Here is a 13,130-nt window from a genome sequence, read left to right as displayed (position 1 = left end):
AATCTTTAATAAAATTAATCAAAATTAAAAGTTGGATCTTTATTGCGCTTGTGGTAATCAACTATTTCAAACCTTCATACAAGGGGCATTTTTTCTTTTTCCTCTAGATATGTAATTTCCCCCCTTATACTAGGGGCATTTTTTAATGATGTGTTCAATTATTTTTGAGCAATGTTAATCCTAAAAAAAAATAACGAGAACTTCAAATTTAAGGTTACCCTCTTGATAACAGTTTTTCGAAAAAACTCTTGAGATTCAAACTCAGGTTTTAAATTCATAAAACTTTTGGATAAATCCTTGAGGTTCAAACAAAAGCACTTCGGATCTCACATTTGACTGTACCCAGAGATCAACTAATATGGTATTTTTTCATTTCCAGATCCAATCATTCTTGGATTCGATCATTTCTCTTCCGGATTCAGTATCTTCCAGATTTATTCAATTCACTTTGATCAGTCTTTTTCAAATTCATTCATTCTTTCCCAAAAGTCCTTCATTCCTTCGCCAATTTTGCTCAGTTGCTGCCAAGGGTTAACTTGGATTTTGCTTAGTTGCCGCCAAGGGTTATCTTGGATTTTGTTCAGTTGCCGCCAAGGGTTATCTTGGATTTTGCTCAGATGCCGCCAAGGGTTATCTTGGATTTTGCTCAGATGCCGCCAAGGGTTATCTTTGATTTTGCTCAGTTTTCGCCAAGGGTTATCTTGGATTTCGCTCAGATGCCGCCAAGGGTTATCTTGGATTTTGCTCAGTTGCTGCCAAGGGTTATCTTGGATTTTGCTCAGTTGCCGCCAAGGGTTTTCTTGGAATTATGCTCAGATACCGCCGAGGGTTTTCTCGGAACTATGCTCAGATGCCGCCAAGGGTTTTCTTGGAATTATGCTCAGATGCCGCCGAGGGTTTTCTCGGAACTATGCTCAGATGCCACTGAGGGTTTTCTCGGAATTATGCTCAGATGCTGCTGAGGGTTTTCTCAGAACTATGCTCAGTTGCCGCCGGGGTTTTCTCGGAACTATGCTCAGATGCCGCCGAGGGTTTTCTCGGAATTATGCTCAGATGCCGTCGAGGGTTTTCTCGGAACTATGCTCAGTTACCACCGTGGGTATTCTCGAAATTATGCTCAGTTACCGCCGAGGGTTTTCTCGGAACTTTGCTCAGTTTATGCTCAGTTTATATTCAAATTATGCTCAGATTATACTCAGATTTTACTCAAATTTATCTCAGATTTTAAATCACACACTTGCACAGTTGTTATATCAGTCAAGGAGAATTTTTTAAATTCAATGATCTGACACTGCCAGTGAGAGCTCGCGCTCAAGGACCTGACAACCTTTTTAATTCGGGGAGAGCTTACCCTCAAGGATCCGAACACCTTGACGAATTGCTAAATCAGGCTGCAAAATGAACTGTCACTAGCTTTGGCATTCAGATATCGCACTATCTACCAAAATAGATTTGTTATCTAGTTTGCTTCAACCCTCTGCCAAAGAGGGGCATCTGTAGACACCCCATTTTTGCATCCGCCTGATTAATCAACTCGTCAACCCGATCGCAATGATTCCCAATGATGGATGTGTATTCCATTGCTTTATTTTGTTACCAGATGTGTTTCAGAAATCCGGATGAGGTATCTCAAACTGACAAAATCTAAGAAACCACGCTACGCTAGGAAAATACGACCCCAGAAACATAGAAATCATCATCTTGCAGACCAAAAAGAAGCTTCACGATAAAAATCACTAAAAATTGACCAAATTACCAAAATACCCCTAACCTCAAAACAACCCTAGAGCCTACGTTACGCTTAGGAAAACTCTCTCAAACACATAAAACAACAAATCGAAATCAAATAAATCATTTCACTAATTTTAACAAAATTTGACGAAATTACGAAAATGCCCCTCATAAAGTTCACAACCATTTCACACAAAAAATTTCATAAATAACAAAAACTAATATTTCCATTGAATTCTTACGAAAAATTGATTCTAAAACATCCTAGAACATTAAAAACCGACTTAAAACGTGAAAAGTCCTCTTCGGGGGCAAAACGGTAATTTCACAATTTTCATAATTAAAAATTTCGAAATTAAAAAATAAAATATTAAATAATTAAAGTGAAACATTGATGAAATTAATTTAAAATTTTGAATTAAAAAATCGATCAATCGGGCTTTCAAGTAAAATTGTTGAGGGTTCGTGAGATATTTCTTTAAGGACCCCTCCATTTGGGGGTCCAAAGAATTAAAGAAATAATGGAGGGGGGTTCTCCAAAAATTAAAAGTAAATCAAGTAAGACTGAAGTCAATGTATTAAAGTCAATCTAGTGAGACTAAAGTCAAAATTAAAATCAATTAAACAAGACTAAAGTCAAGATATTAAAAGTCAATCAATTAAGACTAAAGTCAAAACATTAAAAGTCAATCAAATAAGACCAAAAGTCATAATAGAGTTTTAATTAAATAATAACTCAATCTAATAGAGTTCTAACTTAAAAACAATTCTACCTAAAATAATTCTAATTAAAACACAATTCTACCTAAAATAAGTCTAACTAAAACACAACTCTAATTAAAAGAACTCTAATTAAATACTAACTCTATCTAAATCAACCCCTAAAAATATCTATAAATAGAGGTGCTCACACCCTATTTTCGTATAAAATCAAAGAAAAAACCCTAGAAAAAGTAGGTGAAGAAGCCTCCACAACTTCCCCAAAACCCTAATTTTGAAGCCCTAACTCCTTCCCTAACACCCCTACTCCGATTTTAGCCTAAAAAACACCCAAAAACCTCTAAAAAACATCCCAAAAATCCACAACAAATTCAAAGCACCAAGATCTAAGAAGGAGATACCTTACCTCGGAGATCAGGAATCAGATCCGGAGATAGAACGAAGTAAGGAATACGGTACAAGGAGCCGTTTTCACCAATCTGAGGGAATAGTACTTTTGCAGATCGAAGGTAAGATTTTTCATTATTTTTTAATCTAGGTTTGTTATTAGCAATGTAGATTTATTTGGGATAAGTAGAGACCGGCAATGGCCGGGTGGGGTTGGTGCCTAACACCTTCCAACCCCGTAACATGATCCCTGGATTCAGATTTTCTGTAGTAGATTAGTTCATTATCCGTTTTAGAGTCAGTTTGGTTCCTAGACCATAATAACTAGGTGGCGACTCCCAAACCTCAAGGGTCAAAAGCGGATCCGCACACCCCGCGGATCGAGGGCGCTTTCACTAATACCTTCCCTTTTCTCCAACCGAGCCGCTTACCCGAATCTCAAGGTTAGATTACTCTTATCCATCGTGAGTCACTAAAAATGCCAAAAATGCCATTTTTTGAAAAATGTCCATCGAGTGACCATTCACACCAACTTCCAACTTGAATGGTGGCGACTCCAATCTTTAGTAGATGTGGCCGTCGTAATGACGAAAACCACGTAGCTACAATCGTAAATTATGGCATGATTTAAAAGAGTTGCTGAAAGATGTTGGGAGTCTAATTATTGTAGGGGACTTTAACTCTATTCTATTTCCTGACGAAAAGAAAGGTGGGAGGTTTCCAAATCGTGTATCAATGGAAGACTTAAGAGAACTCATTAGGGCTCTAGAATTACTTGACGCTGGTTTCTCAGGTAATAGATTCACATGGTGTAATAATAGGCAAGGAATTATTCGAATTTGGACAAGATTGGATAGTGCCTTAGTGTCTCCTCCTTGGATTTTAGAATTGGGTACACCTTTGGCATCACATCTGCCAAGACTATCATCCGATCATTGTCGTCTTCTTATTCAATTTTTTAAACCTTTACAGGGGCCTAGACAATTTCGATTTCTGGATTTCTGGGTCGAGAGGGAAGACTTCTTGCAAATTGTGAGGGAGTCTTGGTCTCCTAGAGCGGAAGGGTCTCCTTTGTATATTTTCTTTTCAAAACCCAAACGAATGAAGGGTGCTCTAAAAGTATGGAATAAGGAGGTTGTGGGCAATGTACAAAAAAGACTAAAGGAAGCAGAAACTAAGGTCCAAGAATATGAAAACCTACTTGCTACTCAAGGTTGGGATCAAAATCTCTATTTAGAGTGTCAAAAATCCAAGTTGGAGTATGCTGCTTGGGAAAATAATGAGGAGTCGTTTTGGAAGCAAAAATCAAGAGTTTCTTGGCTCAAGGAAGGTGACAGAAACACTATATTCTTTCACCTTTCTACTAAGATTCATACATTGAGAAACTCGACTAGACGAATTAGAAAATCTGATGGGACATTTATAAAAGACCAAGAAGAAATTGGTAGAGAGACAGTCCATTCTTTTATAGAGCTACTTAACTTTTCTCAAAGATGCTCTTATAGAAATTTGTTGGAGGGGTTGAATTGTAAAGTTACTACTCAGCAGAATGATCGGTTGTGTGCTCTTCCTAATGAAATTGAGGTTTTGCAAGTTGTACAATGTATGAATGCCCAAGGAGCAGCAGGTTCGGATGGTTTCTCAGGGATATTCTACGTTAAATGTTGGGATATCATCAAACATTACTTGATGAAGGCAGTCATCAATTTTTTCAGGAAGGCGTCATTCCAAAATCTGTCAATGCCACGTCTATTGCCTTGATTCCTAAGATTGAGGTACCTCTATCCTTTTCTGATTTTAGGCCTATTAGTTTATGCAATTTTTTGTATAAAATTTTATCTAAAATCTTGGCCTCGAGATTAGGAGAGCTTCTACCTTCCTTAATCTCTCCTGAACAAGGTGCTTTTGTTAAGGGTAGGAATATCTATGATAATATTGTCTTGGCTCATGAAGTGCTAGATGATCTTAATCTCAAAGTTAGAGGGAATAATGTGGCAATGAAGATCGATATGAAGAAAGCTTATGACAGGCTTTAGTGGCCGTTCTTAAGGGCAGTACTTTTCAAGTTGGGGTTCTCGGAAGAATTTTTGAAGTTGATTAACGGGTGTCTGGAAAGTGTTTCTTATTCGGTGCTAGTCAATGGGTGCTCATATGGATATTTCAGAGGTAGTCGTGGTTTAAGACAAGGAGATCCTTTATCTCCTAGTCTTTTCATTCTCGCAGAGGAGGCACTTAGTGTGGGACTGAATCATTTAGCACAATCAGGAAAAATGGAGAGATTTGCAGTTTCAAAAAAAGGGGTAGCCCCTAGCCATCTCTTATTTGCGGACGATTTGATCATTTTTTCTAAAGCTACTACGAAGTCTCTAAAAGTTATCAAAGATTTTTTGGAATCTTATGAGAAGGCTTCAGGTCAGCAAGTCAACTTAGAAAAAAGTTATTTTTTTGTGGCTAATCATATGGAAGGAAGGATAATAGATCTTGTTAAAATAATTCTGGGTTTTCCAAAGGGCTCTCTACCAACCAATTACTTGGGTGTTCCGCTGTTTACTGGACGAGTTACGAGAGAAATGTGTAGGGGCTTGGTTTCCAAGATTTCGAGGAAGATGATGGGTTGGAAGTCCAATCTTCTATCTAAAGGTGGTCGTTTAACCTTACTTTCACGTGTACTCACTTCCATTCTAGTGTACCTAATTTCAATTCTACCCATTCCAAAGTATACTCAGATTCTTTGGAGTCGAGCTTTGCTAAATTCTTTTGGGGTAGTACTGAGGGTAAGAGGAGAAATCATCTTGTAGCTTGGCATAAAGTATGTAAACCTAAGCTAGAAGGTGGGCTAGGTATTAAAACTCTTGCTGAGATCCATAAAACGAGTTTAACGAAAACATGTTGGAGATTGACAAATGAGAAAGGGTTGTGGATGACTACCTTAAGAAGAAGTATGTCAAGGATGGAAATTGGTGGACTCCGTAAAAAATGAGGGGTTCCAAGATTTGGAGAACTATTCGAAATTTTCTTCAACCAACAATTAGACTTTCGAAAAATTTGATTGGAGACGGTGCAACGACTTCTCTCTTTCTACACAATTGGAGATGTTCAATTCCTTTGATCGACTCCTATCCAAATGAAAATAAAAAAAATTATGGTGAAGGAGGTATGGAGTCAAGTGGGCTGGAATGTTTCTAAACTTAGAGATCTAATTCAAGATGGCAATTCAGTGGAAGAGATTATTGCTTCTAATATTCAGGAAACAAGTTTTGATAGAACAATCTTGATGCCGTCAAAATCTGGTTTGTTTTCATCCCGTTCGGCATGGGAATCAGTGAGAAAAAGGGGTAATGTATCTCATATCTGCAAGGCAATCTGGAAGGCTCAGGTACCCACCAAGATGAAGACTTTGGCATGGAAGATCAATCATAAGGCATGTCCGGTGGATCGGATCCAAAAAAAATGGGGGTTCTCCATGGCGACAAGATGTCCATGCTGTGAAGATGATGAAGAAACTGTTGAACACCTTTTCTATAAATGTTCTTTTTCTATAAAGGTGTGGAATTTTTTTAGCTGCCACCTTCTAGATGAGCAAGTCAGAATTATGACGCCTGGATTACTTCTTGATTGGGGCCTATCGAAAAAATCTCAATTTGGAAATGTCAATGGAATGATTCCATGGGTAGAATGCTGGAACATTTGGATCACTAGGAATAAATCTATATTTGAGAACAAGAAGTCCTCTGTCCAGGGAGAACGATTCCTCATAGACGTATAGTCAAAGTCTGCTGGGAAAAGCCACCTGCTGGCTAGTTTAAACTTAATACTGATGGTGCGGCAAGAGGTAACCCAGGTATTTCAGGAGGTGGTGCTATTCTCCGTGATGATCATGGAGAACTTGTGGCAACAGGGTACTGGGTTTTCGGAGAAGCGACAAACAATGTAGCAGAAATCCGTGCATTGGTAGTTACATTGGAGAGCTTTGATTTAATTGGTAAAAAAATTATTGTTGAAATGGATTTAGCTATCATAGTGATGGGTCTTGCAAGTCATGTAGTCTCTTGGAAACTAGACGAATGGATACATAAGGCACGGACAATGCTATCAAAAATCGAAGTCAGAGTAACTAATGTTTGGAGAGAGGCGAATGTTGTTGCAGACGCCCTTGCTGCAACAGCAATTCATAGTCAACAGTCGATGAAGTTCATGCAAGTAATGGAGTTACCTATTAAGGTTAAACATGCTTATATTGGAGATAAGCTTGAATTGCCCCAATTTCGAATTGTAAATCGTTAGGGTCTGCCCAATGTACAAATTTTCCCATATGTAATACAAATCATCTTGCTTGCTTAGCAAAAAAAAAAATGTTGGTGTCATTTCATGTGGTGAAAGTTTTCTCCTAGGCGTAAAATGATGTCTGAATGCATTTCAAATTTCAAGCGTATTTTGTAAAAAATCTCAAATTTTGACGAGAAGTTTGTTTGGTCCAGGGTGATGATTTTTAAGTTACAGAGTCTCATTTTTCTAGTGTAGTGTGGTCTATAGACATTAATTGAACATCGAGGTTTTGTATAGGATACACCTAAGCGTGCGTAATTTCTATGTCGAGTGTGTTGAAAAAAGAAAAAAAGTTATTAGGAATTTAAAAAAAAAAAAAATTGAGATGGAATTGAAAAGAATTTGTATGAGGCGTACGTGACTGCCATTTAAATGTCTTGGTAAAAATAAATAATTTTAAAATCAGTTATATAATTATTCTCTTATTTTATTTTTATTTAAAAAGAACATAATTGTTTTCAAAACACTTGGCCATTTTTTGTAAAATACTGAATTTAATATCTATATTTATATCATCCTTATCCCATCTTTGATACCAGATGTATAGAATTCTACTCAACTTGGAACTCGGATGAGCTGATTCAATTGGAGTTTGAGGTGATTCAACACCAAAATTTGATGGAATCAAGTCTATCGCCAAGTCAAGTTGGCAAATCATCGAGTCAACTCATATTTTTCTTTGTGATATATATTAGCTGTTACATATATTATTAATTAAGATTGGATTATAAAGGAATCTTTCCATTATTGAAATTATACAAAATTTTATATTTTTAGACAGTTAAATTATATTGTTCTCACCCAAAAAAAAAAAAAAAAAAACTTATAAATAAGAGGCTAGAACAAGGGGTAAAGGCCAGGACAGAAAATTAAATAAGGCAATTACTTCACTTCTATCATTCCTTCTTTAATAGTTCGTTTCTTGGTCTTTCTCCTTTCCAAACTTGGGAGAAAGACCAAGAAAATAGATAAGATATCATTCCTAACATAGATCTCTTGATATATATTCCCCCAATTTTTTTAAAAATTAATTTATCACAAATTTTTTTTTTTTTTAGCACAATCTTTCATACGTATGAATCAGCTTAGAATTTTAAGAAAAAATGAAAAGATTATTGGCAATGGTCAAGTGGAGTACAGAGAATTTTCCATAAACCCTTATGGGCAAAATTATGTATATTATTTTATTTAAAAGTTCTCTTAATTTATTAAATTTATGGATATTATTCTTGTAGAAAATTGACCTCTAAATTGATTAATTAAACTTGCTAGAACCCTGACAGGGTTTAAAATTGATAACAAACTAAGCCAATCCTAATTAAAACTAAACTCTAAATAATCTGATCTAACCTAACCCTAGCTTGATCTTTATCTTCATCTAGAAGATTTAGTGCATCAACATAACATGCACCTTATTACAATGATTCTAATTATAAACATGATATGGTGTATCATAATACATCTTATTACAATGGAACATATAAAATACTCTAATAATTCTCAATTTTAAAGGCAATGGACCACATTTCTACTTAGATGTTCGGTACAAATGTGGCGACAAGCGTGGCTTAGCATATGCATGCAGTGGCTTGGCCAATGATAGGTCATGAGTTGACTCAGTGAGATCGATGCACGATCCATCTCCAGGTGGTACACTCCAATCAAACCCTTGAAGAAGCCTAGCAAATAGCATAATAGTCATTAGGGACCCTAGTCGAGTCCCCACGCAACCGCGTCGACCCGTACTAAACGAGATAAACCGCAATTCTGACTCAGTGAGTTCAACTTGAGTAGACCCATCATTTAAGTGCCGATCTGGTTTGAACTTGAGTGGTTCATCCCAGACTTTAGGGTTTCTTCCTAGCCCGGTTCGACTCAGTAGCACGTGACTACCCTTTGGTATGTGATAGCCAGCAACCACCGTATCTTCCATTGACATATGTGGAACGTTAAATGGTGCAATAGGGTGGAGCCGAAATGCTTCTCTTGCACATGCTTTGACATAATTGAGTTGGGAAAAATCTGATTCTTGGACAAGTCTCTCCTTTCCAACCACCTGATCGATTTCATCAACAGCTTTTCGAAGAATTTCTGGTTGATTGATCATCTCTGCTAATGCCCATTCAATTGCATTTGATGGATTGTCTATTGCAGCATAAATCAATTCCTGCAAAACAAAATGATCCCTCTTACTAGGCAGCATGTGATAATGGAAACACGTTACAAAAATTGTAATTTAATTAAAAAATTTAAAACTGATTAATGATTATAGGATCGTGGTGTTAACTAGCCAACTACTCCAAAAGACCGATCTTTTAGAGAAAGGGGAGAACTATGGATATAAGAGGATCACGGGGCTTAACTGGGTTATGACACACTCAAGATTAGAGGAAAATATACACTCAACACTCCCCCTCACCTATAAGGGTGGAAATAATCGAACCCGTAACCTATATGAACCTAGTGCTCTAATACCATGTTAACCAACCAACTACTCCAAAAGACTGATCTTATGGAGAAAGGGAGAACTATGAATATAAGAGGATGAGAGGGCTTAACTGGGGTATGACACACCCGAGAGTGGAAGAAGATATAAAAATATACACTCGACTCGTGGGATTGTAGTTTTATTCTTTTTAACAAAAAGCATGACAGTTATAATAGTAAATTTAAATGAAAAAGTGGAGACATTTTCGGTCTTCCAAATTTTGTGTTCAACAAATTAACACCTTCTGTCAATATAGTGGTAAAATGAGTGTTGTAGGGATCTTTTCATAATTTACAATATTAACTAGGGTGATTATTTTGACAACATAATAAAAAGATATTTCTATAATTTTAGAAGACTAGAAATTGAAATGGTTACGGGGTCATGTGATTGTAATTTTATTCGTTTTCATCTTAATATTATTAATGTCGAATGTCAAAAAATGAGGACATTTTTGTCTTCCAAATTTTGTTGTCCATAAATTAAACATCGATTTGGCCTTCTCATTATAATAGTATACAAGCCTATACACATAGGCTGATCTTCATGGTATGGACAATTCATTTTAAGATTGTTTATCTAAATTATTATCCCTATAGGTCCGATAAGTGGGAGTACTAAGTTATAAAAATCTTACCGCAGACTGTGCTTTGATCTCTTCCGTCGATAGCAGTGGTTTTCCACTAGAATCCTTAACATAAATGAGGACATCAAGGATATCCTTGGTCTCTTTCTTGAGACAACACTCATCCTTTCCACCTCTCCACTGTTGTATACGTTCATCAATAATTGGATCGTGATACTTGTTCATGATCCCTATTGCCTTCTTCATGATCTTCTCATGACCATCTATATCAAACCGTCTCAAGCAAGGCATATAATCAGATACACAAAAGGCATTAAAGAGAGATAGAATGGTGAAAACTGCATCGATGTACTCTTCTTCTTCGACACCAGGTCCTCCATCGCTCCTTCCCTTTCCCAAGTACCTCTTGTTGAACATCATCTTTCTTATCACGTTCCCACTATATTGCCATGCAAGACTCCTCATGTCCACAATTGCACCACCACCACTATCACCCATAGTTTTGTTGCATTGGTTATAAATATATCGAATAAGGTTGTCGGCTTCCTCTAATCTCTTTGGTTGAAGCCACTGGATTCTAGATGGACTGAGAACCTCGGATGCCAACACTCTTCTCATCTTCTTCCATTGATCTCCCCAAGGTACAAGAGCAGTTGACATAAAGCCATGAGTCGCGCACTCAGTAGCCATCGTTATAGGCCTCGATGCGAATATTGCATCTTGTTTCTTCAAGAATTCTCTAGCAATCTCTGGACAAGTCACTGGGATTATGTGTACATTTCCGAGACGTATGCATGCAATATCAGTATTAAACTCCTTCATAAGCCCATGTATCCATCGGAACCTTGGTTTGTTTATAAACAATTCCGGTAGGTTCCCTACGATTGGCCAGGGGATTGGACCAGGAGGAAGTGGGAGTAGCTGATGTTTCCCATTGTTCGCAAATCGAAATACAATGAGAAATGCGAACGCAAATGCTATGAGGTGCAACACAACTATGGGATGGGGGATGATACGCAGAAAAATGCCGACGCTAATCAACACTGTGAAGAAAAAAATAACAAACATCAATTTATAAGAGAAGAGCAAGGTCAAAAATATATCGTGTCATCAATTTTTAAAATGGTTTCAAAAACATGGAGGAGCCACCTATTTCTTCCAAATTTCGAAAGTTATTTGAAAGGGTAATTTAGGTATTTTAAAAAAAATACTTCAAAAGATCTTTCTTAGACTAATATTTTATTAAGTATGTCTTAATTGGTCCATATTTTTTTTATTAAGGGGCATTTTTTCGAATATATTTTTAAAAAGAAAAATGATGGAGTGACAGTAAAATTGATCTCGCTTTACACATTAGTGACGTGTATGTGTGTATGGAACCGTTGATGCTTTTAATCGAGATACAAGTGGAAAGCATCTATGATTCTGTGCGCAGCTCAACGTCAACAACGCGTGAAATTACAATGTCACTCCTGCAAGACTCTTCTAAAAAATAGACCTCCACAATCATTTTTCCAAAGCATTATTATTTCTGTTATATATACTATTGACATAGCTTGTTCATGGTAATATTTAATCAAAAAGTCGGGAATGTAAATATAATTCTACTTTTAGAGTAATCATACCTGGTTCCATTGATCGAGAAGAGAAGAAAGAAAGAAGCAGTGATTGTCTCATTTGATCCCAATGATCCAAGCCTCTTTCAATAAATATAAATAATTCTCTCTCTCGTTTTCGCTATAAAATAATGATCAAAGCTTTAAGCACTGATGGATGTTCTATAATACATAGGAGTTTGCATACCAAAGCCTTTATATAGAAGGAGAGCAGGGGACAGAGAATAGGATTTGCCTAACTGTCGGTTTTCCTTGCCGTACTAAAGGGTTGACTAAAGGTATTCAATGGCAAATTGTCCTGTAGTAAACATTAAACACTCGAGGAAAGCATGAACACATGCAGATAAAGCTGCAAGCCTCTTCTCTTACCAACAATTAAACTCAAATTCTTCAGCCAATCTCATTAACTTAACTTGTGCTTTTATTGATCTTATACGCATCTCATAATGTATTAAATGAATAATGATTTTCAAACTAGAAAGTCTTCACTCACCTGATGGGTTACGGATATGAAATGATAGATCTTTTTTCTCGGGATACACATGCAAATCTCCATAAAAAATGTAAAATTGTGTATCCCAAGAAAACAGATTTATGGTTCCGTGTACGTAACATGTCAGTGAAGTATTGACTAAGTGAAGACTTTCTAGTTAGAATATTAACACTCATATCAAATACAATTGTTGGGATTTATTTTCAAGATTCATACTATATTTTTGGGACATTTTTTTAATCTTGATCCTTAGATTTCACATGTACATGATTAGAATTGTGAGTGAACATTTGAGTTCCCTTTCCATCCACTATGTGAAAAATGGGATAAATTCTATTCTAAGATCTGTCGATTATAGTCAAATTTGACGAAGCTTAACATCGAATTTATCTATTTTCACGTAGTGGCCTAGTTAGGATTGGGGGAAAATTATTTGTTACAAGACCACCTGGATGCTGTCCATTTTTTCCATCATTTTTTTTTACATCTCCGTCGAAAGTTATCCGATCTTCTAAAATGGATGGCATCTAGATGTTGTAACAAATTGTTGTTCCCCGGTCATGACCCCATATATAGACACGTGTATATCGGATCAGATTTTAAATAAAAAAAATTCAAAAACATTCTTTTAGGACTACGAAAATGGAGGAGACCACTAAACCATCAACCGTTGAAAAAATTATACTCGCTCCCTATTTTTCACTTCTTATCTCCTCTGTCCATTAAAAGGATCTATAATTTTGTGAAGCTGACTCGGCTTGGATTGTTTATGCATAGCTCGGC

The 13,130-nt window shown here is 36.5% G+C and overlaps 2 protein-coding genes across 2 annotated transcripts; one reads left to right on the top strand and one right to left on the bottom strand.

The window, feature by feature from the left end:
- Window positions 1-5,980: 5,980 nt before the first annotated feature.
- Window positions 5,981-7,122, top strand: LOC147394590 (uncharacterized). Its single transcript, XM_086453315.1, has 2 exons — window positions 5,981-6,214; window positions 6,640-7,122. The coding sequence occupies exons 1-2, from the start codon at window positions 5,981-5,983 to the stop codon at window positions 7,120-7,122; spliced, it is 717 nt and encodes a 238-aa protein (XP_086309441.1).
- A 1,539-nt stretch (window positions 7,123-8,661) lies between these two features.
- On the bottom strand, window positions 8,662-12,005 carry LOC147394589 (tryptophan N-monooxygenase CYP79A68-like). The gene is made up of 3 exons (XM_086454895.1): window positions 11,864-12,005; window positions 10,290-11,281; window positions 8,662-9,331 (listed from the first exon to the last, which is right to left on the bottom strand). Exons 1-3 carry the CDS (start codon window positions 11,913-11,915, stop codon window positions 8,693-8,695), a joined length of 1,683 nt encoding a protein of 560 aa, XP_086311021.1. The 5' UTR covers window positions 11,916-12,005; the 3' UTR covers window positions 8,662-8,692.
- Between the last annotated feature and the right edge of the window lie 1,125 nt (window positions 12,006-13,130).

The sequence above is a fragment of the Akebia trifoliata genome, chromosome 9 (genome assembly GCF_017979445.1).
Source record: "Akebia trifoliata isolate Shusen 1 chromosome 9, ASM1797944v1, whole genome shotgun sequence".
In the NCBI taxonomy this organism is placed as follows: Eukaryota; Viridiplantae; Streptophyta; class Magnoliopsida; order Ranunculales; family Lardizabalaceae; genus Akebia; species Akebia trifoliata.
The sequence above is the reverse complement of the archived record's forward strand: the minus strand, read 5'-3'. Positions and strand labels throughout refer to the sequence as shown.

Coding starts and splice junctions, on each gene's coding strand:
- LOC147394590 (XM_086453315.1), top strand. CDS start 5,981: ATGGTGAAGGAGGTATGGAGTCAAGTGGGCTGGAATGTTTCTAAACTT. Junction 6,215..6,639: donor AGGCAATCTGGAAGGCTCAG/GTACCCACCAAG, acceptor CCTGCTGGCTAG/TTTAAACTTAATACTGATGG.
- LOC147394589 (XM_086454895.1), bottom strand. CDS start 11,915: ATGAGACAATCACTGCTTCTTTCTTTCTTCTCTTCTCGATCAATGGAA. Junction 11,282..11,863: donor TTCTCGATCAATGGAACCAG/GTATGATTACTC, acceptor TTTTCTTCACAG/TGTTGATTAGCGTCGGCATT. Junction 9,332..10,289: donor AGATCAAAGCACAGTCTGCG/GTAAGATTTTTA, acceptor TTTGTTTTGCAG/GAATTGATTTATGCTGCAAT.